The 25,014-nt window shown below is 46.7% G+C and overlaps 1 protein-coding gene across 5 annotated transcripts in view; it reads right to left on the reverse strand.

Moving 5' to 3' along the window:
- The window catches only part of LIMK2 (LIM domain kinase 2), a 59,904-nt gene that overhangs the window by 13,327 nt on the left and 21,563 nt on the right, over positions 1–25,014 (reverse strand). For 2 of the 5 annotated variants that reach the window (XM_045458274.1, XM_045458275.1), the window contains 5 exons: positions 4,980–5,115; positions 3,953–4,062; positions 3,173–3,361; positions 1,599–1,704; positions 1,027–1,223 (listed from right to left, as the gene is read on the reverse strand). In XM_045458274.1, the coding sequence (XP_045314230.1) occupies positions 1,027–1,223; positions 1,599–1,704; positions 3,173–3,361; positions 3,953–4,062; positions 4,980–5,115 (738 nt within the window). Of the gene's footprint in view, positions 1–1,026; positions 1,224–1,598; positions 1,705–3,172; positions 3,362–3,952; positions 4,063–4,979; positions 5,116–14,667; positions 15,140–25,014 lie in introns of those variants that run through there. The other 3 variants (XM_045458276.1, XM_045458277.1, XM_045458278.1) reach the window with 3 other exon arrangements.

The raw sequence follows: 25,014 nt of genomic DNA on the forward strand, positions 1-25,014 counted from the left end.
GGGCGGATAAAGACCTGACTCCTAATGATACTAACAACACCTCACATTGAGTTAGTGCTGACCCTGTGATGTCACTGTGCCACTTTGCATTCCTTTCCACACTGAATCCTTACATAAAGGATTGTCCTTACATAAAAGACAGCCACCTTTGTCTTAGAACTCCACTTTATAGATGCAGAAACAGAGGCTTAGAGACATGAAGTGATGTGTGAAGGGAGGGAGCTCAGCTCAAAAGCATGGTATGGGTGTGTCTGCCTGGAGAGCCACTGCTCCAGACTCCTGTTCTTTCAGTCTCCCTATTTGGCACCTGTATCCAAGGTGATTGCTCCCTCCCCATGGACTTGGAACTATGAGGTTTTTTAAATTTTTTTTTTTTTTCAACGTTTATTTATTTTTGGGACAGAGGGAGACAGAGCATGAACGGGGGAGGGGCAGAGAGAGAGGGAGACACAGAATCGGAAACAGGCTCCAGGCTCTGAGCCATCAGCCCAGAGCCTGACGCGGGGCTCGAACTCACGGACCGCGAGATCGTGACCTGGCTGAAGTCGGACGCTTAACCGACTGCGCCACCCAGGCGCCCCAAGGAACTATGAGGTTTTGATTGTTGGTCCCTCAAATCTAAAACAGCTTGCATCCATCTCTTGCTTTACAGTTTTCAGTGTTCTTACTTCCACTTAATAATTCTTTCTGTGCCCCAACTCCAGTCTCTGAACCCCATGCTTTACCCATGGGCCATGCTGTCCTTCGGGGGTCAGCATTTCTGCCTCCTGAGTTCAGCTCAGAAGTTCAGTGGACAGAGCCGACTCTCTGGTTTCTAACGAAACCTGGCAGACAGCTGGGTCAGATCATGCACAGGCCCTGGCTGTGAACTGTGATCCCTATGGGGAGAGCTGGGTCAGCACAATCCTCATGGCCCATCTCTGGCCAGCGGGTTTCCTTCCTAACTCTGCTGGCCTCCCAAAGTCAGCTCAGCCTCTTCTGAAAGATAGGCATGGGTCAGCATGGAATCAGGGTGGGAGGCAGCACCTCAGAGAGCGTCTCCTTAGTGTTCCTTCCAAATTCTCCTTGGTGTCCAGGGTGCTGAGAGTCGGGGAGTGTCCGGCATTCTGCATGCGGGGAGAGAGCCGTGCATCCAGCCGCAGCTGGTCCAGGCGCTGGGAGACGGGGTCATGTTCAATCAAGAGCTGAAGCGTCTGGCTTGTCTTGCTAATTGCATCCTCTACCTGTAGCCAAAAGCAGTGTAAGGCTGGCTCCCACAGGCTGTCCCATCCCAGGCCACCCACCGTCAGCCCACATGATCTTAGCACAGTATGGCCAATGCTCAAGTTGGCTAATGGTGGCCTCTATCTGCCAGTAGCCCCAATGTCCTCTCACTGGCATCCTGTCAGATATCCCATCTGTCAGGCCATCCTTACTGCCCTGAGAATGTGCCAGGCTGACACAGGTCATCAGTGGTCACAGGCTCAGTGGCAAGACAAAGAGATAGACTGGGGGTGGAGAAAGGCAAAGGTCCATAGCTTGATCTCCCAGAGGGTCTATGTTCCACCATAGAGGAACCATGTTCCACCCCCACAAGACAGACTGGACACACACTGTACCTCTTCCACTCGGAGTGTGCGGACAGGGGTCCCATTGATCTCCAGGATGCGGTCCCCAGGGTGGATGGCATTGCGGTTGTTGGGACTGATGTGCATCCGGTTGACCCTGGGCCAGACAAGAGTTGAGGCAGGAAGAAGGCATCCTAAAATTGTGCTTGACCAATTTTACTTGTATAGGAAGGTTCACCATGTCCCAGGCCCCTACATGCCTGCAAGGCCCAGACAACTCACAGGGGAAATGCAACACCCTTTACAAGATGCCTCATCTCAGTGAAGGGCACCCCCACTCACCCAATGGCCTAAGCCAGAGCCTTGGATGGCATCTCCCCTATCCGGAGTTCTCTCACTGCTCCACAACCCTTACCATCTTCGAGAATCCTGCCTTCACTTCATCATCATAGTTACCAACATTTCTCACCTGGATCTTTCAACAGAACTGGTCCCTGGTCTCTACATCTGTTCTAGATTTCAGCTCAGGTCACAATCCCAGGGTCGTGGGATTGAGCCCTGTGTCAGTGTGGAGCCTGTTTAAGATTCTCTCTCTCCCTCTCTGCCCCTCTCTCCCAGCTTGCATATGCCCTCTCTCTCTCAAAAGAACCTCTGGTCTAGACAGATATCTCAATGAACTAAAGAAGCTCAATCACCTCTGTTCTTCAAAAAAACTACCCATCACCAACACCATTGCTGATGTTTAAGTTTTTATTAACACCACCCTCTACATTTCCAGGCTTGCTCCTCTTCCATCCAACATCCATGCCAGCAATCCCTCTAGAACGCTAACCTGGTTGTATCACCTTGTTGCTTATCCCTTAAAAGACCTGCTGAGTGTTCATAATCCAGGCCCTATATAACTTAATAGCCCCCTTTTCTGGCTATTCCCAACCACCTAATTTACACCAGACACAATCATAGACTCCCACCTCTGCCCTGAACACAATTCCCTCCCATCTTCATCTAATGAGGTTTTAGTGCAGATCTCAACTCTTGGTGACTTCCCCAACCTTAATACCTCTCACCTGTACTGCAAGCACCTAGTAAGTGCACAATCGCTATTTATAGGGTTGGCAGCCATAGATTCCTCATTACTGGTATTAGACGAACACAGGCTCTTTCCCCATCTGGTCTCTGGCCTGGACCTAGGATGAAGTCTTAACCTCTTTCTCCTCCATCCTCCATTCACTCAACCAACAGAACAATAATCAATGAACCTATACTACATGCCAGACACAGTTCCAGGACCTGGACATACAGTACTGAACAAGATTAAGTTCCAGAAGGAACTTGTTGGGAGGACAGATGATAAACTAATACACATAATCAAGCCAGATAATTTCAAAGAACAAACGTTATCTGAAACTTGACACATGAAAGGTGAGCGGTTCTGTCATTAAGTATCTTGTGGGAAACAGCCTAGGCAGAAGGAAGAGTAAGTGCCAAGGCCCAGGTGCAGTTACAGCACAGTGAGCTCCAGGACAAAGATATGAGATGTGGGTGAAGAGAACTCTGCACCCCTTGAGGCCCATCTATGGACTCTGTGTAAGGACTCCTGCTTCTGGGGTTCTCAAAATACTCACTCTTTTACTTGCACAGTGGTGGCATAGTTGGAGCAGGCACTTTCCACAGACACAGAGAAGCCCCGTCTGCCCTCCGTGGTGGCTGGCATGGAGATGTGTGTGACAGAGTAGGGCAGCTGGTCCTGAACAGACTCCGTGGAGAGTCTCTCAAACATGGGTGCCAGCACCACCTCATTGTGGCACTTCCCACTAGAGGAACATAAAGGTGGTTAAGATCCTGGAGCCCCACCTGGAAGCCCCCAGTAACCACTGTACCATGTGGCTTCAAGCAATAGTACCCACAATCCCACTATTACCATCCTTGCCATGATTCCAGTTGGTTGCTCAGAAAGAAGAGCCCAGGGTCTCTGGGGTAGGCTGGAAGTGGGGGTGAGATGGCCTGGGTTCTCTTCACTCTGCCTTTGATTCACAGTGAGAACCCAGCCCTCTTCTCCATTTTGGGCCTCAGTCTGACTTCTTTGCCAACTGAGGCAATTGCGCAAATGAACTCTAAGGGGCCTTTGCTTTTAATTTTCTGGGATCCTCCTCTGAGAGCACCTTCTGAGCCATTCTCTCCCTCTGGGAAGACTGCAGCACAAAGTGTCATTATTCTCATGGTCGGTAAGGACAGAGGGCAGAGAGATGTTACTTGTCTTGCTTACAGATTACAGAGCTGGTTATAGGCATTGCTGGGATAGGAATCCAGTGCTCTGATATCCCAGTACTGTTTCTGCCCAACTTGCACTGACATCTGTTCCTCTCTCTTGACTGCTCTTGTAGGGGAGAGGGACACCATCTTACCAGTAAAGGGTGGCATGCTGCACCAGAGCATATGCATCCCCATCCTCGATGATCACCTTGCAGCTCATACAGGCAAAGCACTCTGGGTGGTACTTGAACTCCCCGGCCACCTGTGAGCAGGTGGGGAGAAGGGTAGACAGATGACAGATGGAGGAAGTGAATTGTCACTGTTGCTGGAGGGTAGGGGTGGGTGAGTGACCTCTTAACTGAGACACCCAGGCGCCCCTAGAGAGACCTCTAATTAAGGATCTATAGGTCCTTTGCACAACTCTGCCCCAGAGCTTCCAGAGGACAAGTCAGATTGGTGCCTCTGTCATTTCTGAGATTACAAAAACTGTTTTGGTCCTAGTCAAGTCCCCAGAAGTCATCATCCTCACTAGAAAGACACATAGTTCCTCTAACACAGAGTTGGAAAATCCATGATTGGGCTTAAAGCCCTTTTCTGAAGCAGGTAGTGGAGGTGGAACCTCTCTCTACCAGCCCATTCCAGGGTCTCCTTTTCAGATTCCCTCTACACAACTTGGGTGTATTCTCCTCTCAACCTGTAATGCTCTCCTTCGAGGACTTTATCCATTGAATTAAGTCTCTGCCCTGCCCGCCCACCCACCCATTCCCAATATTGGACTGTTCAGTTTTTTTTTTTTTTTACCTTAAAAAAAAGGTTTATTTATTTGTTTTGAGAGAGAGAGATAGAGAGAGCACACATGCTGGGGAGGGGAAAAGAGAGAGAGGGAGATGGGAGAATCCCAAGCCCTGATGCAGGGCTTGAACCCACAAACCATGAGATCATGACCTGAGCTGAAATCAACAGTTGGACACTCAACCTACTGAGCTACCCAGGTGCCCCTGGACTGTTAAGTTTTTAAGGGAAGGATCCTACCTGGCACTTAATTGGTACTCAACAAACATCTGTTGAGTGAAGAAATAAAAGGGGAGGCCTTGGCTGATGGAAGACTAGAAGATGAAAGGCCATGGGAAACCAGAGGAGCTGTCAATGGACTCTGATGACTGAGAGGGACTCACTCACCATGACAGGCCCTGTCATCAGCAGAGAACACCCATGGCAGAACTCCCCAAACTTCCCCCAGTAGTCCTTGTGGCAATAAAGCTTCCCATCCTTCTCATAGTACCAGTTGGTGAGGGAATCCTGGCATTCTGAGCACCTGAAAGGCAAGACAAGAAAAAATTGTTGTGGATCCCTGGAACCAGGCTACATAGGCTGCCTCTGGCTCCCAGGTCTAACAACAAAATGGACAGACCTTTCCTTGATCCAAAGCCAGGATGGAGGAAAGTTACAGTTTACTGCCATCTCCCCAAAGGAAGCTGATTCAGAATAAAGAAGATCCCAGAAACCAGTTCTGTATTGTCTGCCTAACCTGGTAGACCAGTGTCTGTTTATTAATTTTTTTAACACTTTTGTGTCTTGAAGCCCTCAGAGAATCTAGTAAGAACCAAGAAGCTGTTCTTGGAAAAAGGCATGTACAAGGAAAATGTACATATTATTTAGGTATGGGTGTGTGTGTGTGTGTGTGTGTGTGTGTGTGTGTGTGTGTGTAGGTCTGAAGCCTAGTCATGGCCCTAGCTAAGAACCTCTGTTCTAGATTTCAGCTCAGGTCACAATCCTAGGGTCATGGGATTGAGCCCTGTGTCAGTGTGGAGCCTGTTTAAGATTCTCTCTCTCCCCCTCTGCCCCTCTCTCCCAGCTTGCACATGCCCTCTCTCTCTAAAAAGAACCTCTGGTCTAGACAGACATCTCAATGAACTAAAGAAGCTCAATCACCTCTGTTCTTCAAAAAAACTACCCATCACCAACACCATTGCTGATGTTTAAGTTTTTATTAACATCATTAACATGTAGCATTCTTGTGAAAAAATTATGCTAAGCATTAAGAAACAATCAGGCAAATCCAGAATGTGGGTCATTCTAAGACTACTGTTCTTGACTCTTCCAAAAAGTTAATGTCATGGGGAAAAAAAGGTACAGGGATTAAAAAAGCCTAGAGACACAGCAACCAAATGCAGCACCTAAACCTTGGATCCAATTCTGGATTGAAAAAGAAAGCAGCTATGAGTGTCATTTTTGGAACTGAGGAAACTTGAATTTGGGCTATATATTATACTGTGAAATTACTATCCATTTTCTTAGATGTAATAATGATACCTTGGTTAGATAGAAGAATTCTTAGAAGAAACATATTAGAGTAACTAAGGGTGAAAGTCAAGATATCTACAACTTACTTTTACATAGTTCAGCAAAAAATAAAATACATCATGTGTGTACATAGTTAAAGAGAAAGTGGCTTAAAGTTAAGTCTGGGTGAAGGATATATATGGGTGTTCTTTGAACATTTCCTTCAACTCTTCTATGTATTTGAAATTTTTCGAAATAAAATAATGGGGGTGGGGGGGAACAAAATTCCACTAGCACTGTGCAAGATATACATGTTAGACTCCACAGCTCCTTTCCCCTCCAATTACCTGGTTGTAAAGCTCCACCCCTCAGTCAGGCTGGGTGTGTTTTCAGACCAAGTTTGCACAAGATAAGCATTTCTGAACCTCTCCTGATTTCTGAACCTCCCAGCACCCAGAGCTAAGGGCTCCCGGCCCTTGTGAGCCCATGCCACCTCTTCCTTTCCAGTGAAGACTCTATTCTTGTTGTCAAGGCTTCACACCACCCTTCACTGGCCAAATCCTTGCTTCTGAGAGGCAGGATGGAGTGGCCTCTTAGTGTGACTCCTGACCCTGCCACTTACTAGTTAGCTCATCTTGGGGAAGTTACTTCACTCCTCTGACCCAGTTTCCTCATCTGTCAAATGGACTACTGTGGAAAGGAAATAACATGTACCAAACTATATATAGTTTATATAAAAGGCTAAGTACAGTAGGAATTCATGAAGTGTTAAACTGCTATTAAAGATGATGATAATGGTAGCTGCTCACACTATTTGCCATTTTTCCTCCACTAGCTGGATAGCTTTGGACTTCTCTCAGTTCTTCCTCCTTGACAAAATGTGACTAATAGCACAGTACTACAAAGAACACCGTGAAGACTAAATGAGCTAATGTATGAGAAAAGCCTTTTGCAAACTGTGAAGAGCGGAACTAGCTGTATTATTACAGCATCTTGCTAGGCACTGCAGATATAAGAGATAGATATATAAGGTTCCCTACTACAATTTCCAAGAGCTTATAATGGGCTGGGGAAGAGAAAGTCTAAACAAAACTTAATTAACAATGAAAGGTGAGAGGTCACAATGGGTGCTACTACTACTGGGCACTGCAGGAGGGAGGAGGGAGACCAGAATGAGTTGAAGCAGCTATGGAAAGCAACTGAGCCAGGAAGGTCTAGAGAAGCAGGACCCTGAGAATCGCTCTTTATGGAGTGTCCACGTCTCTCTGGATGTTTAACACTGATGGCTTCTGCCATCAGTCATCCCCATCCTGTAGCATCTCCTACTTGTTCTTTTTTTTTTTTTTTTTAATGTTTATTTATTTTTGAGAGAGACAGAATGCATGCAGGGGAGGGGCAGAGAGAGAGGGGGACAGATGATCCAAAGAAGCCTCTGCACCGACAGCAGCAAGCCCAATGTGGGGCTCAAACTCACAAACTGCAAGATCATGACCTGAGCCGAAGTTGGACGCCACCCAGGTGCCCCTCTCCTACTTGTTTTATGGATGCTGAACTTAAGGGACTTGAGAGCCAGACACAGCGTGACGAGTATGGATATGAAATACCTAGAATGGTACAGTGTGAACCATTAATTCTAGGAGGCAAAGGGGGAAGACCTGTTCTGGACATGCAGCTCAAATTCCTCTCAATGTAAAAGGCACGCTGGATGAGCTCTGAATTGGGAAGAGGCCTGGTTCAAGTTCTTGGGAGCTACAGGCTCTTGGACAAGGCCCTTTCTTTCTCCAGGTATAGTTTCTCCACCTATAAAATGAAGGAATTAGACTATACCCACATCCCCTTAATTCCATGCATATCTATGTCTTTCCCTAGATGATCTAAAGTTCCAATCTCTGAACTAACACTTACCACCTAAGTGATCTTGGGCTGGCTGCTTCATTTCTCATTTGTGAAATGAGACAAAGGGCAACATCACCACCTATATTCAGGGTAGCAGTGCGGACATTAAATCCAGTTCTGAATGACTGTGAGGAGCCTAGCAAAGGGCCACCACTAGGAGCAGGGACTTCCTTCTTGCCTCCCAGCTTCTGACTTGAAGCTCCTAGGTACCTATCTTTCTCCTTCATTAGAGTGTGAGTTCCCTGAGGACAGGAACAGCGTCCCATTTACTGTTGGTAGACTAAGCACCTAACAAAGAGCCCAGCACAGTAAGCCCTAGCAGAGGTTTCCAAACCAAAAATGGTGGGAGTGGCAAGAACCAGCAATCCAGGTGGAAGCACAAACATTCTGTGGCTCATGGTCAGCAGGTCCTGCCCTTCTGCTGTCTGCAACGGAGAAAAGCTGGTGCATACGTTATTTGCACCCAAATGCAGGCCTGGGCCCTGTTACACCCTCTCAATGGTATGTGTGCTGCAGGGCACAGGAGTACCAGAACACGTCCTCCTTTCCACTGCCAATATTCTGCTTTTGTTTGTTGCAGGTAGCCCTGGCCAGGCCCAGGAGAGTGGGGAGAGAAACGAGTGCAGACATGCAGGAGAGAGCCACGCCAGACTTCTGGGAAGAACACCTGCCTGGAGAGCGACATCACCAAGGCACACCATGTGTCAGGGAATGCCTTTGAAGGGCATGGCCAGCGAAACAGCCAAAGTTGGCTGACACAGGTATGTCTGAATAATAGGAAGGTGAACAGCTGATAGGAGGGCTGGTTGTGGGTCCCTAAGCTGTTTTGTCACAGAACACAATTGGTTCTCAGGTCACCCAAGTGGTAGACTTAGAGTCCTAGCTTAGATATTAAGAACAATTACTGTCGACTGTTACTTAAATGCCAACCATATTCTGGGCACTCTATGAGGTGCCTTACTTATATCCTGGCCACATCCTGCAAAGTGATAGGATTATCCCTGTCTTATAGAACACTGAAAAGCAGAGTCAAGTCACTTGTGCAAAGTTGCCTGACACACACAGGATGGAGCTAGAGTCTTAACCTATGTGTACTTGGCTATGAAGCCATTTCCACTAGACTACATCACCTGAGCACCTGAGTAATGCAGCACATCTACTAAGCTGGGCCTCAGGATTTGCATCTGTGAAAATGAGAGCTCAAGTCCCCCTGAATGTTAACACTTTGTTTTTTTTTTGTTTTTTTTTTGTTTTTTTTTTAATTTTTTTTAACGTTTATTTATTTTTGAGACAGAGAGAGACAGAGCATGAACGGGGGAGGGTCACAGAGAGAGGGAGACACAGAACCGGAAGCAGGCTCCAGGCTCTGAGCCGTCAGCACAGAGCCCGACGCGGGGCTTGAACTCACGGACCGCGAGATCGTGACCTGGCTGAAGTCGGGCGCTTAACCGACCGCGCCACCCAGGCGCCCCTGAATGTTAACACTTTGTGAGGGCTTCCCCTTAAATCCAAGTACTGAATTTAAATGGCACAATGATTCTCCTTCTTCCTTTAGTCCACAGCATTGTTCCCCAGCAGTCTCTGCCTTTTTAAGAAAAGAATCCATGGGGCACCTGGGTGGCTAAGTCTGTTAAGTGTTGGACTTCAGCTCAGGTCATGATCTCCTGGTTGGTGGGTTTGAGCCCCACATTGGGCTCTGTGCTGACAGCAGAGAGCCAGCTTTGGATCCTCGTCTCCCCCTCTCTCTCTGACCCTCCCAACTTGCGCTCTCGAGGTCTATCTCTCAAAAAGTAAATAAACATTATGGGGTGCCTAGGTGGCTCAGTTAAGCATCCGACTTCGGCTCAGGTCATGATCTCACGATGTGCAGGGCGTTTCCTGGTTCGAGCCCCGCATCGCGTGGGTTCGAGCCCTGCTGTCAGCACAGAGTCCACTTCAGACCCTCTGACCCCCTCTCCCTGTCCCTCCCCTACTTGTTCTCTCTCTCTTTCAAAAATAAACATTAAAAAAAAAAAAAAAAAGAAAGAAAAAAGTAAATAAACATAAAAAGAATCCAAAACACACTCTGGAAATGTAAGGTGCTACCCCCAAAACGCCCCCCTCAGATTGTTAGAGGCCATGGCCACGATATGTTTCTCCCAAAGCCAAGCCTTTTTTATTGCAGCTTTCAATTTTTGAAAGTTTCAAGTGAATGTCAAAATCTGCCCTAGCAGCAGGTTGCCCAAGGGCATTCAGCTTGGAGGTAGTGGAGCTGGTGGTGGAACCCTAAATAGAGGCCTGAGGTATCAGACCCTCTCCTGAGCAACCAGAGGGAACAGAGCTGAAACCCTCCAGTCAGGGGAGATCACAGACAGGCCCACATGTGTTGAGGATAGCCGACAACCTTGAAAATTCCTCTCCCAAAGCACTATGGTCAGTTCAGTGGGCAGCTCAGATCCAAACTAAGGGCCTAAAAAAATTAAAAAAATAAAAGACTTTATTTTTAAGTAATTTCTACACTCAATGTAGGGTTCAAACTCACAACCTGATCAAGAGTCATATGTTCCACTGACTGAACCAGTTAGTGGCCTCAAACTAAGGACTTATGAGTCAGTAGGGAACACAGTTTAAAAAAAAAAAAAAAGAAAAAAGAAAAAAAAAAAAAGATAATCAGGTTGAAATTCTCAAAATAACTCTTTCAAGATCTGGGTCCACATTCTTTCTTTGTCATTTACTATCTGTGTCACTTCAAGCCAGTTACTTTAGGACTCTGGGCCATAGTTTCCTTATTTGTATACCAGTGATGATAAAACCTCACCAGTTTATGAAAATTATGTACAGATGCTCAAGCAGGTGCCCAGTAAATGTCCATTTCCCTCCCTCCCCTCTTTAACTTGAGAACAGCAAGGGCAAAAGTAGACAGACTCCTTTCCCTCCTGTGCCTAAGCAATATGGATCTGCATCTTGGCCTGGAACCAAACAGATTTCTGTGAGTAAAGAAGGTCCTAAAATGAATCATTTATCTAATAAATTAGAAAAAATTTATTATTATCAATTAGGAAATAGTTACTGTGCATCTAGGATGTGCAAGACCAAACAGGCAAGGTGCTGTGCAGGGAGAGGCCAAGTGAGATAAGACATAATAAGCCCAGCCCTCACTCACATGCAAATTTTTCAGACCAAATGTTTACAGGTAATATTTCAACCTTATGTGGTTGAAGTAGTCACTATTACAGTAGATTTACACAAGTTAAAGAAAAAGCCCACCATGGGGTACCTGGGTGGCTCAGTCACTAAAGCATCCGACTCTTGATTTAGGCTCAGGTCATGAGCTCACAGTTTGTGACTTCAAGTCCCGCATTGGGCTATGCACACTAACAGCACCAAGCCTGCTTGGGATATTCTCTCCTCTCTCTCTGCCCCTCCCCCCTCAAAATAAATAAACAAACTTAAAAAAACAAAAACACACACAAAAAAACAAGCCCTCCCATGTCCTAGTAAAGGTCCGTTGGATGCTCATCGTTAGCCTCCTGAATGAGCAGACAGACTGTTGGGGAGAAGCTGTTTCTAGACCCTTGCCTCTGAGCTCTGACTGGGCTAAAAAGGGAAAATGGACAGGTCTCTGTGCCACAGCCTGAGGGTACTGTGACCAGGGATGCCAGCTCTCCCCCAGGCACAGAAGGGTGGATGTAACAGGCACCTACAGATACTGGCCCATCAGAGCCCAGTCTCCTACCACTAAAGATCCCTTTATTACTCCTTCCTGTAGACTCAAACAGGCTGTCAGTGAAGCTGTAATTATTATAGACTATGATGTTATCCTGCTTAAAAAAAATTAACCAAACACATAACAAGCCTCTGATCAGCAAGAAGTGTTACCAGAGTGCGTTGATTCAGTTCCAACCAAAAGCCAGGAAACCTGTAGATTCAAGTAATTTGTGCAGTCATACTGAAGTTAAGGGTAGAGCCTCCATGATTAGTAAAAAAATGGAAAAGAGCCTGTGTGTCTTTGAGGAGCCACATGACTTGCGGAGTTGTAGGAATCATTCACCTAATCCAAGTCCTTCACTTTTTAGACGAGGAGTCAGGACCTAAGGCAGCTGCCAAAAAGTTACTGCTAAGCTGGGAAGAGTTAAGAATAATTTCTCCCTTTAAACACAGGTTGCTTTGGGATACAAAGATGCACCTATTCTCTTTAAGAGACAATGTGTAAACCAAACCCATTCAATCAATGTTAGACATTAAGGGAAATTCTATAAAAAGAAAAATCCTTTAAAGATGTCAGACAAAAGTCACTCCTTAATTTACCTCTTCTGTAAATTCCAATTTGAGACATTTTCTTACTTGGAAGCACACCAAAATTGTATCTCCCCCTTCACACTAGTGGCACTCTGCTGAGGGCAGTCTGTCAGGTAGGGGTGTATAGGGTACAGAAATTACATTCTTCATTCCCTGCTCCCTCTTCCCTCCCTTGTGCATTGTCACGCCTGATCATGTCCCCATGGAATCTGGTTGCATCACTTTCCTGCAACCACAGCCCTAGTCCAGTGGACTTTGTACTCCCCCAGAGACTTGAGGTCAAGGACTTAATTTGTTTCACAGAATCTGGCAAGGTTGTGTTCAGGGAGTCTAGGAAGCCCAATCCTATGCTCTGCAGAGGAGGAACTGAGGCCCAGGGAGGGGACTGGCACCAGGTCAGAAAGGAGCCCTTGAGAATGCCCTGTAATAAGGGAGGGGGCTGATGGTAGAAGTGATTTTCTGACCAGTGACAGTGGTGATCAATTAGACTGATACCTGGGAGAGCAGAAAGTCTGGGTGGTCCCTCCTGTGGGGCACAGAGCCCTGAGTGTTGGCTATCTCTTCAGAAGTGGCTCCAGAAATGTAGCCCCTCATGGGGGGGGGGGAGGTGGGAGGGTCTAAAGCGAGTCAGTAACCCCCTGACTCCAGCTGGACAAATAAGAACTGGGGCAGAGAGAGGGTAGTCAGGTTCCCCAGAGGCATGGAGACAGAGCAAGACAAAGGACAGGTGGGACCTGGGTAGCATCAGTGTCATGACTCTCAAAGGTCCAGGTTGAGAGTTTATTATCTGCTTTAGCTGAGTTGTGTCTTGTCCCGAGATTAAAAGGGGCACAGCATTCCTGGCTCCTAAGGGAACAACCCCTCCCCTAAACTGCCTTTCCAGGATTAAGAGTAAGAGGGATTAATGAGGCTCTGGCTAAAGTAGTGGCTATTTCAAACATTTGGCATCTTGATTCCACATGGTAAAACCTGCCTCCTAAACTCAAGATCAATTCCCATTGGCTCTTCAGAAAAGAATCTCTGCCATCCCTCCGATGTTCCAGGCAACCTATGAGGGCCCTTTCTGGATTCCCTCTGCTGGGAGAGAAAAGCAAATCTGAGACAGCCCTGGGGGGAGGTGCGAGCAGAGGAAGGTGCCTTTTGAAGGATGAAACAAACTCAGGAATACGACAAAGGCTGGCCAGAGAGACCCCACATGTTAACTCTGTTGAAAGTGGTTGCCTCTTCAGTAAAATGGGGATACTTAATGACATTAGGTTTTGAGAGAATCAAAGGATAAAGCGCCTAGGAGGGTGCCTGGAAGAGTCAGCCCTGAAGGCCAAGTTCTCTTCCCCCTCCCCCATATCCAAAGGCTTCCCATCACTCAACCAGGGTCCAGTAATTCCCTGAAACCACATGGTATTCTGCTTTTTTGCTCAGGGCATGGCCACCTGACGAGTATCCCAGCAGCAAGGTCTGGGCATGAAGCTGGGTTGGGGAAGCCAAAAGGGAGAAGTCGACCAGGACCACTGGTGAGGGGGAGGCAGCCCTTGGAACAAAGGCTGCTCCCAAAGAATGAAAACAAGCCCCACCCCAGCCAGGAATGGCTCCATTCAAGAAGGGACCCGGAGGGCCAGAAACCCCCTGGGGAGTTTCTGTTGGAGGTAGGGTGGGGCAGTGAGCAAAGAAAGGCAGGTCAGAAGTAGAAAGTTTCTACACCTCCGAGAAGCCCCATAGAAAAAGGCCCCGAGAAGTCTCAGGCCTGGGGACCTGACCTGCATGGGGCAGGGGTGGGGTGGGCTAGCCTGAAGCTCAGGAACACCCCAAAGCCAACTGCCCCAGTCTTGGAAGCACCTGCCCAGGCCTTTCCTTAGCAACTGTACTCACCTGAGAGCTCAGAAACCCTTAAAGCCAGAGGCAAATATGCCTGCCATTAATAGAAAAAGCGTTTATAGAGCGCCTACTGTGTACTAGGATGCCCACACCCAGGTTTTGCCAGCTTCTTCCATGCCGTTTGGCAAAACCTGCCCATCCTGCTTGTTGAGGCAAATTCCTGGCAGACAGCAAGGCCTGCAGGTAAGACATGTGAGAGCTGGAAGAAAGCACCCCATTTGTGCTCTTCCCCCGGAAGCAGTAACACCAAGAACAGGCAGGGTCAGCGGCATCTTTTGGAGGCTCTTTCAGGTGTGCCTGGGAAGGAAGGAGAGCCGGAATTCCCCAAGAGCTTCCATGTGGGCATATCCCTCACCTCACCATTCCTAGACCATGGTGGGAGCCTTCAGCAGGCCTATTCTGCTTGGGAACAGCTTCTACTAGCTTCTGCCTGACAGAACCGATGGTCAAAGGATTAGTGAAATCTGAGGCCTCTGCCCTTCCCTCAGGACCAGGGGCCAGAAGAGGAGATGGAAAAGGGACTCTGAGCCCAACTCACCGAAAGGGGTCTCTGGAGGTGAAGTAAGCCGGGACGGACAAGTAACTCCCCATCTTCTTCCCACACCAGATAAACAAGCTCAGCTGCAAACCCGTCTGGGAGTGCCTCAGGCTGGCTGCAGACGGCCACCATGACAGGCCCAGGGCTCCCGGCACCTCTGGCTGCGGGCGGTCTGCCCAGTGCTCACCTCTCCCTCCGGAGCAGCCGAAGGGGCGTGAGGACTCCGGGCCACTTGCCCCCTGGCAGATTCCCGCAGGAGCTCATGGCTGGGATGGCTCCTCCCCAGTTCTCGGAAGCTCCAGCAGACGCTGGGGACTCCGGGAGAACCACCTCTCTGCAGAGGCTATACACACACACACACACACACACACACACAGGACACACAGGGATTCTTGGGCAGGGGCCGGTGACTAGCTAAGAAAGAAGCGCTGCTGTCAAGTTAGCCTTCTTCTTCGGTCCCTCCCCTGATGAGGGAGGGAGGGAGGAAGAGGAGGGGCTCCTCGCGGAACCGAGGTGTGTGGTTGGAGCAGCTATTAGGAAATAGACCTTGCAGGCAAGGGGTGGAGCTGGGCTGGAGGGAGGCTGCAGACTAGCGCCATAGACAATAACCAGGACTGGCTGAGCGTCCATCCCTGAACTTGGGGAAGGGCAGGGCAAGAGAGAGAGAGCCCATCTGCCTCCAAGTGTCCCTAGCCTGAGGAGTTGCCCAAAGTATAGTAACTCTGCTCGGAGGTGAAGCAAAACAAACATACCAACTCCAGGCCAAGCCACACCTCCCCTCAAAAGGGGTGGGTGGGGGATGGTCTCTCCGGGTTGGAGAGACAGATCTAGAGACCCAGGTCCAGAGAACTACCCTCTAGGTTTTGTGCTCTGGGCTGGCATCTACTGGGTCCTAGTGTTAGGGTCCCCATTCATCCCTTCCCTCTGCCTGGCCTGAGGACAGCCCCCAGGGCTAGCCAATGGGGGCTGCCATTCCACTTCTGGGCAGAGCTGTGCTGGGAAAGAGGAAACAAGGCCTGGAGTGGTCACTGACACCTGACATTTCTCCATGTAGCAAGCACTGTGTAAGCACTCTCTTATTTCTCCGAGATGGGAATTACCTCTATAAACAAGGAGATAGAGGTTGAGAGATTAGCTAACTAACTCAGGCCAAAATACTAGTCAGTGGCAGGGCTGGGATTTAAATGTAGGCCCTTGTGAGAGCTCCAGAGCCAGAGCTCTGAGGCTGGAGCTTATTCTGACTCTTCAAGGGGAAATAGCTCCCTCAAAGCCCTTCTGCAAGTAGGAGACAGCATAGGGACTAGAGCCCAGATCACCTGTCACCCCTTTTTCATTTATATTCTTTCATTGCCAGAATGCCATCCATTGGCCTTGGTGGGCAGTGGCACTTTTTCCATTGTGTCCATGGTAACCAAGCTTCTCAAACAGAAAAATGGGGCATGATGGAGGACAAGCCTGGGAGTGCCTGTGGGGATGATGGGCCTTAGTATCTGGAGTGGTGGTCTGGCTGAAGAGCACTGGCTGAGGGGATGACCAAAACATAGCCCACCATTGGGAAAGCCTCTTGTTCCCCTGAGTGCAGGACTGTGAGGGGAAAAGCAAGGTTGCTAGATTGGGACACATCCAGACCCCACTGCTGGACTTGAGGGAGTGACAGTAGCTCTCTCCCACCAGGCACACATTCCTCTCCACTGAAGTCACCCTATCACCGTGACAGGAAAGTCTGTGGCAAAGGTGGTGGCTGGATTACAAGGGAACCTTTTCCCATTCCTCTATTGATTGGATACACGGGTAACAATGAATGTGATAAAACAGATTGCGTTTGCACCCTGTAATAAGCTACCATTTATTAAACACTTAGTTCCTAGCTCTGTATTAAGAGCTCTGCATCTTTCATCTATCATACTTTAATTGCCAATATATGGGTGTAGATGTTACCCCCATTTACCAGATAAGGAAACTGAGGTTCTGAAGGGTTATATCACTAGTCTGAAGACAAACAGCTAGTAAGTGGTATAGCTGGGTTTCAAAACCAGTAAGTGTGACTTACTGGTCACTTACAGGGTCAGGAACACCTTTTCTGTAAAGGGCCAGAGAATAAATATTTTAGGCTTTGCAGGTCTACACAATTATAGATTGTCACAGCTACTCAACTCTGGCACTGCAGTGTGAAAGTGCCTGTATATAAAATGTAAACAAATGGATGTGACTATTTTCCAATAAACCTCTATTTATGGACAATGAAATTTGAATTTCATGTAATTTTCATGTAACATGAAACACTCTTTTGCTTCCCAACCCTCATTAAAAAATGTAAAAATCAGAGGCCATAGTTTGCCAACCTATGCTCTGCAGTGAAGGCACTCAACCACTCTGTTTACTGCCTCTAATAGTGAAGACCAGCTTTTGACATATGTACAGAACTCAGCCACCTTTATCCACTGCCATACAGATACCACACTCCAGCCCCCAGAAGCAGCCAGCAGGAACAAGCACTGGCCAGGCGCTCACCCTGCACCAAGAACTAACTGCCCACAGCACTCATACATATGAATGAATTTTAACCCACACTAGTCAGTAGTGCTAGGATTTCTCCCTTTTTACAGAGATAGGAATTGAAGCACAGTCTAAACTGCTTGTGTGAGGCTACCCAGCTGTACAAGTGTGAGGTGAAGCCAGGATTCGAACCCAGGCTTTTTATACTGAGCTCCGCCATTGCTATGCTGGAGCCCAGTCTGGGCCCAGAGCCAGACTGTCTGGATTTGAATGTGACAACGAACTGCGCGTAAGCCCTTGGCACAGGGTCTGGAACACATTAAGGGTTGATAAATGTGAGCTGCTAATATCATTAAGACTATTGTTACTACCACTATGGGCTAGCTATGTGGCCTTCAGTAAGTTGTTGCCTCTGTCTGGGCCTTGGTTAGGTCTCTAAATAGCTTCCAGCTTCAACATTTGTCAGCCCTATGAAGTTGCAGAGGGCTGCTTGTTTTCCTTTGGTCTCTAGTGGAGTTTAAACCTCTTGAGCAAGCCCGGAGGTGAACAGGATCCCAACCTGGGGGCCACACAGGAGCCACAGAGGAGGTGGAGCACAGTGGAAAGGGGAAACACACAGGATACCAAAAGCCCTGTCCAGCTGGAGAGCTAGGAGCTCTCTTTCTCCCAGTGACAGAGCCAACTATTTCTCACCATAATCTATTATGTTCCCTTGTAATTCGATCAGGCAAGAAGAGGGCCCCAAATTAAGTTTGGAACTAGCAAATTATCTTCTAATTGCACCCTCTGATTTCCATCTGATGAACAGAGTGCAGATGGAAGAAAATGCAAGCCACAAAGAGACTGGGGCCAGGGAGCCCATGAGCATAACTCCTCTTGACATTTCACACAGCTCTGCTGTTCCAGCGGCGGCAGGCGCAGTGAGTCGGTGTCTAGGAATGCGAGCAGGAGGCTGCAGGCGTTCTCTGTTCCCCCCACTCTGCTTACAAAGGATTCAGTGGGTGGGTGGGTGTGTGGGGAACTAGTGTGAGGGCTTCTCAATGCCATGAAAACTGCCTCCCCCTCAAAGAGGGGCAGCCATCTCCCCATGTCATGAGCTGAAGTGGAAGCTCCTCCTAGGTGGAATCCATGTGACCTCCATAAATCCAGACTTCAGGAGGAACCACTGAAGGACTGATCACCAGATGTGATAAGCTGCTGGCTGCTCAGACCCAAGTGTGTGGTTGGTTCCTCAAGGCCAACTTCAAAGGGCCTAAACCACCCAGAACTGGGAGGTGAAAGGTTATACTGGAGACTATACTTCCCCCTCCTGCCCTTGGATACTGGCCTTGTGTGGAAAGCTGCTCTTCTAGGTCCCTAGAGCAGCTGGCAGAGGATTCAACAGCTACAACTGCCAGAGGCAACTGCAAGGATCCTTGTACTGGCAGTTATGGACAGGATAAGATGGCAGGAGAGGTACTAATCTCCTGCACATTTTACAAGTTGCAAACCTGACCAGAAGCCAAGCAATCTGATTCTTCAGGACCAGCTGAGACACAAGGCTTCAAGGTGTCAAGCAATCTGATTCTTCAGGACCAGCTGAGACACAAGGCTTCAAGGTGTCTGTGAGAGGCTGGAGGCGACAGCCTTCAAGGCTGGTCGCCCTAAGCAAGCACTCTAGTGAGGAGTGGTGAATCACCGCCCCCCCCCCCCCCCCCCCGCCCCCGCAGCTCTGGTCAGATAATCCGAAGCCCAAGGAACTGTGTAGTGTGGGGCCCTCTATTGGCCAGGAGGACTCCAACCAAAAAATGGAACTGCTGGGACTCTACTACTTCTGAACCTTGAAAGGTGAGCATTTCCACTCCCATCTACTGACCATTGTTCCAGCCTCTGCTTCTCTTCTCTGTAGTGCGGAAACACTACAGCAGCCATCATCCTTCTAAAACAGGAGTCCTAGAAATTCCACTGATAGAAATTTTGCCCAGAGAAATATTTGTACGAATGTGCCAGGACATGTGTCCGGCACGATTTAATACTAAAAGATTAGAAACAGTCACGTGTCCATTAATAGGGGTGGGCTAAATATAATTACACAGGCATACAATAAAATATTATGCAGCTATTAAAAATAATTAGGTAGGGGCGCCTGGGTGGCTCAGTCGGTTAAGTGTCCAACTTCGGCTCAGGTCATGATCTCACAGTTCGTGAGTTCAAGCCCCGCGTCGGGATCTGTGCTGACAGCTCAGAGCCTGGAGCCTGCTTCAGATTCTGTGTCTCCCTCTCTCTCTGCCCCTCCCTTGCTCACGCTCTGTCTCTGTCTCAAAAATAAATAAACATTAAAAAAATTAAAAAAATAATAATAATTAGGCAGACCCTAGGTACTGAAACAGAAGTTGTCCCAGGTAAGGTATTACGTTAAAAAATCCTATGGGAATGCAAGCTGGTGCAGCCACTCTGGAAAACAGTACAGAGGTTCCTCAAAAAACTAAAAACAGAACTACCCTACGAACCAGCAATTGCACTACTAGGCATTTATCCAAAGGATACAGGTGTGTTGTTTCGAAGGGACACGTGCACCCCCATGTTTATAGCAGCACTAGCAACAATAGCCAACGTATGGAAAGAGCCCAAATGTCCATCGATAGATGAATGCATAAAGAAGATGTGGCATATATATACAATAGAGTATTAGTCGGCAATCAAAAAGAATGAAATCTTGCCATTTGCAACTACGTGGATGAAACTGGAGGGTATTATGCTAAGTGAAATTAGTCAGAGAAACACAAAAATCATATGACTTCACCATATGAGGACTTTAAGAGACAAAACAGATGAACATAAGAGAAGGGAAACAAAAATAATATAAAAACAGGGAGGGGGACAAAACAGAAGAGGTTCATAAATATGGAGAACAAACTAAGGGTTACTGGAGGGGTTGTGGGAGGGGGGATGGGCTAAATGGGTAAGGGGCACTAAGGAATCTACTCCTGAAATCATTGGTGTACTACATGCTAGTTTGGATGTAAATTAAAAATAAATAAATAAATAAATAAATAAATAAATAAATCCTAGCATCAGAGAGTAAACATAATAGTTCCATTGTTTAAAAATTCTATGTGCATAATCCTTAAAGACCATCTGGAAGATTGCACTACTTGGTTATCAGTTTCTCCTTTCAAGTAGTGAGATCTCTCGAAGCAGGGATAAAAACAGTATTAATTTTCTACCCTTTTGATACTGTTTCCATTTTTTCTTATACACTTAATTGCTGCTTTTTAAGGCGATAAATGAATAACAACAAAAAAGAAGCCCCAAGATTTAGAGCAAATGTCTCTTCACACTTTTTTCCTAGTGCTCTTGTCCAAAGGCAAAGCCTGCCTGGGTACACTGCACACAGAACTCCTGGGGCTATTTCTTCAGCTTCCCTACCAGGGTCATGGCTTTGGCCACCTCCGGCCCCACTCTACTTCCTGACCTGGCCACACAGGCTTTCCCAAACCTTTGCTCTCTTAGCTCTTTCTGTAGCCTCCTGTATCTTCAGGCTGGTGGTTGCCTCCTTTTTCTAGATCCAGCTCCAACAGAGCACTCAATCTCCTTTGGGAAGAGTTCCCTTGATGTGTCCCTAAGCACCACACGCCAAGAAGGGCTCTGACCCCATATCTGTCTAGTGCCAGATCCAACGACATGAGGCCCATACCAGGCTCACCCTTCATCCACAGATGCCCACTAAATAAACATGTAACTCAGGACCCCCCATTATGAGCAACCACAGTACTAGAATGGCGGTGGTAACTAATGTTTGTAAAGCATTTTTAATTTACAGAGGGCTTTTATACTCATCATCCAGTTTAGTCCCTGTAACAACCTCACGAGGAATACCTATAGCACAGACCAGGTAAGGGCAGCCTAGAGGTATTAGGTGATTCATCCAAGGTTACTGCTGGGAAGTACAAGACTGAGATTAAAAGCTACCTTGCTGACCTCAAAACCCATACCTTTTCCTCAACATGAGCCCTAGCAAGGTGTTCAGGAATCCCACCTCTCCAATAGAGGGCCCCAAACTGCTGGGTGTGTTCAATTCCTGTATCTGATTTTTCTAGATTTCCTGCCCACATTCTTACTGTCAGGGTATCATGAAAGAGCTTATCAAATGTCTTAGGGAAATCAAGAGAGGGTCTCACAACTAGCAACCCAGTGAAAATATGAAGTCAAGTCTAATTAGTCATGGCTAATTCACTACTGCTGAATCCTAGTAATCGGCTCCTTTTCTAAGTGCTCACTGTCCACCTATTCCAATATCTGCAAATTTCCACAGAATTCCATCAGAATTTGGTGAAGAAGTCAAGTTAAAAGGATTATGAGTTCACTTTTTCCAGCATCTCTATTTCCTTCTTTTTGAAAACTGAGCCAGTTAGCCATTTCCATCTTTATTTCACTGATAGGTCCTTGGTATATGGCAGGTATGGCTCAAATAACCATTATACTTGGGGTACTGCCCCCATTCGGTTTCTCAAAAGTTACTAATAGAGGTTCTGTTATTATGCCACAAAGATTTTTCATTTTTTTCTTTTTTCAGTATACTGGGAAAGAATTTTCCAGTCTAAAAACTAAACACATTTCATGTGATTGGGTACCCTCATGCATCTTGGGCTTCACATCCCCCCTCCCTAGTTTCAAGTTCATGAGCTGTAAATCAAAGGATTGGACTAAATCTCTAAGGTTCTTTCCAGATTGCCATGACACTTAAGACGAATGCCAAAGATTATCTTTTGCTGGTGTTTGCTAACATGACACCACATTCCAGAAGTTGTGGACACTTAGCTCCCACTCTGCAAAACACTGACTAAGTTCCAGGAGTTAGGCACTGAGGTGGGCTTGTTCACATATGCTTTCATTTAATTCTAAAAACTTTGTGAGGTTGAGGTTGCTATCTCCTTTTCACATATGAGGAGCTAAGGTTCACAATGAAAGCTATTATTCAAGGTCACAGGTCTAGCAATCGGCAGAGCTGGGATTTAACCCAAGTCTTTGGATTTCAGGTCTGAGACAGTAAAGTTGCCTCAAATAACTATTTTACACTTGCTATTTGATTTACAGTGGTATTTCTGAAAATGTGGTTGAAAATGTGGAATAGCAGCATCAGACTCCCAGGGGGAGCTTGTTGAAAATGAAGACTCCTGGACCTTACCCCAAGCCTACATAATAGGAATGGCTGAGACCATGCACAAGAATCTGCATTTTAAACAAGCCCCAGTGTTTCTGATGCACATTGAAGATGGAATCCACTACTTTACTCTTTCCTATGGGCTTTTTTTCCACTTGATTTCATTCTTTTCTCATACTAACCTTGAGAGGCAAGCCGAATAGGTCACTATTACCTCCTGGCTACAAATGAGGAAATGACTTGAAGATAGGCTGTTCACCTTCTTATTCTGGATTGAGAATAATTAAAAATAAATGTTTATAAAATGTCTACATTTTGTAAAGCCTTGGCTCACTGGGGACTTTCACCTTCCTAGTGTTGTTCTTACTTATTTGCAACCCCACAGTAGCTGCCTCTCTTTTTCCTTCAGTGACACTGTAGTGTTACTCAGGGTATGGTGGGAAAACAGGACTCCAGAATACAGGTCATCACATGAAAAGGCCACCTTTGGAACTGAAACAAAACACAAGGGCTGACATTAGCCAATTTCAGAAACAGCTGATGCTGCTGTAAGAGTCGGGGCTATTGATGGGAGCCCAGTGGAGCATCCTTGGATCTAAGCAGGATCACTACAGAACAGCCTCAGGAAGGTATTGCCAGAAGATGACCAACAGAGAGAAAAAAATTACCCTCAAATCTGGCCTAAGGTACTTGGGAGGTTTTTCCTGGTAATGGTGACAAATGTGGAGAAAGAGAATTTGCTAGCACTCCTCCAAATACTGCCCAAGGGAAGGGGGGATTCCAGCCCTTGGAGGAAAAATACAAAGCAAATTAGCACAGTGGACTGCCACAGTGCAGAAGGCATGCCATAACTTGACCTTTGATAGATTTCAGCTTTGGAATGACACTTACGGACAGAGGTCTTACTCCATGCTCCCATTTCAGAAGAAAAGCTCTTGCCTGAAAGAATACTGTAGAGCAAAGAGATGGTGAAGATGCATACTGAAAGGGCTTATCCATGTGTCCAAAGAGAAAGGTGGTCATTTGACAAAAACATCTTTCGCTTAACAAACACTGAGCACCCACTGCATTCTGGGCACTCTGCTAAGCTCTGGGATACCAAGATGAACTAGATATGGCTTCAGACTTGAAGAATTTCATACTCTAAGAGTGTATGTGTAAACATACACTTAGATGTGTAAACTTAGATGTGTAAACAAATATTGACAGGACTATAACTGAGGTATGAGAATAACAAAGAGGGAGAAAGTCTCCTATGTTTGGTGGGGAAGGTTCAGGGTGGATTTGGCTAGGCTCCTCCACAGAGGATGAGGTGTATCAGTTGAATCTGAAGGTTGATTACCAGGCAGACAAGAGGAATTCCAGCCTGAAGAAACAATACGTGCAAGTGCACTGAGGGAGAAGAGTATGGTCCATAAGCTGCAGTGCAGGGCACATGTGAAGGGTGATCAAGAGGAGGCTGGGATGGTGGGAGAGGGCAAGGGCAGATCACCAAGCGTCAGGTCTGCTAGGTGAAAGAGTCATCCACAGGCAGTGAAGAGTTATCAGAGATATTTAAGTAAGCAGAGATTCTCAATTAATGGAACACAAAGCCTCAGACACCAAAGAGGGTGCTGGTTTTTAGTTGCCAATTAGTCTCCTTGAATGCGCATTTTTATCTCAAGTCTACAGCTGGCTGCACTTATGTCCATATGAAGTCTGCTGGCTAAGTGTTCACTAATGGCAGACCATGGCTTCATTCTCAGGCAACATGTCTACTGAGCTGGTCATTTTAACAACTGAGATTTGCCTGTATGGGCTGTAAGCACATAAGAGTGAAGTTGTAACCTCTTGTAAATAATCATCTACTGTTGCTATGTGATACAACTGAATGTCCAACCTTCGGTGTCTAATGCTATGTTTACATATTCTTCTCCTGGCCACAATGGGAAAAAAACACTTTGGATATCTTAACAAATCTGTAGGTAATGCCAGGAAAAGAGCCCTGGCCTGAAAAGAGAAAAACTGAAAATGTGACTTGGCTAAAAACAGACTTGCTGTGTGATCTGAGGCAAGCCATTAAACCTCTCTGGGCTTTAATTTCTTCCTCTGTAAAAGGAAGGAGTTAAGTAAGCAAAAAATTCCACACACAGGAGGTCAATACTGAAGAGAGACATGAGGAAGGGGTTGTAGTCAGAGAAAGGTTAACTGGTTCACCATCTAGAGACCTCTCCAAGACTAGCATTTTCTGGCTGAATGATCCTACTTCAATGAAGCCTTATTTTTTTTGGCTTCTGAGGTCCGGAAACAGGGCTTCATAGCACCTGGAGAGGTACAGACATTCTAGGATGCCTCTAACCATTTATCAATCCCACGGTCCATTTACGAGTTGACACTTTAACTTAGAATACCCACATCCCCCATACAAGTACTACCTTTAGACCCTTCCTGTTATCAAGATGCCCAAGAAGCTGGATTAGGCATCAGAAGGTTGTTTTGTGAGTATGGACTTAAAGGGAGATGAGCAGCCATAGAGAGAAATTTCATTCTGGTACTGGCAAGCCAGCCAAATCAGTCCTGTCTATAACAAAGAACTCCCTTCTGGTGACCAAATTCAAATTAAATATTTTTATCTGGACGTACTACTAATTTTGCCTCACTGATTTTTCACTTTCTGTTTCACTGCTGGCCACTCATTATTCTTCTGGGCTTTAAACTAATTTTTTCAG

Source organism: Leopardus geoffroyi, chromosome D3 (assembly GCF_018350155.1).
Source record: "Leopardus geoffroyi isolate Oge1 chromosome D3, O.geoffroyi_Oge1_pat1.0, whole genome shotgun sequence".
Classification (NCBI taxonomy): Eukaryota; Metazoa; Chordata; class Mammalia; order Carnivora; family Felidae; genus Leopardus; species Leopardus geoffroyi.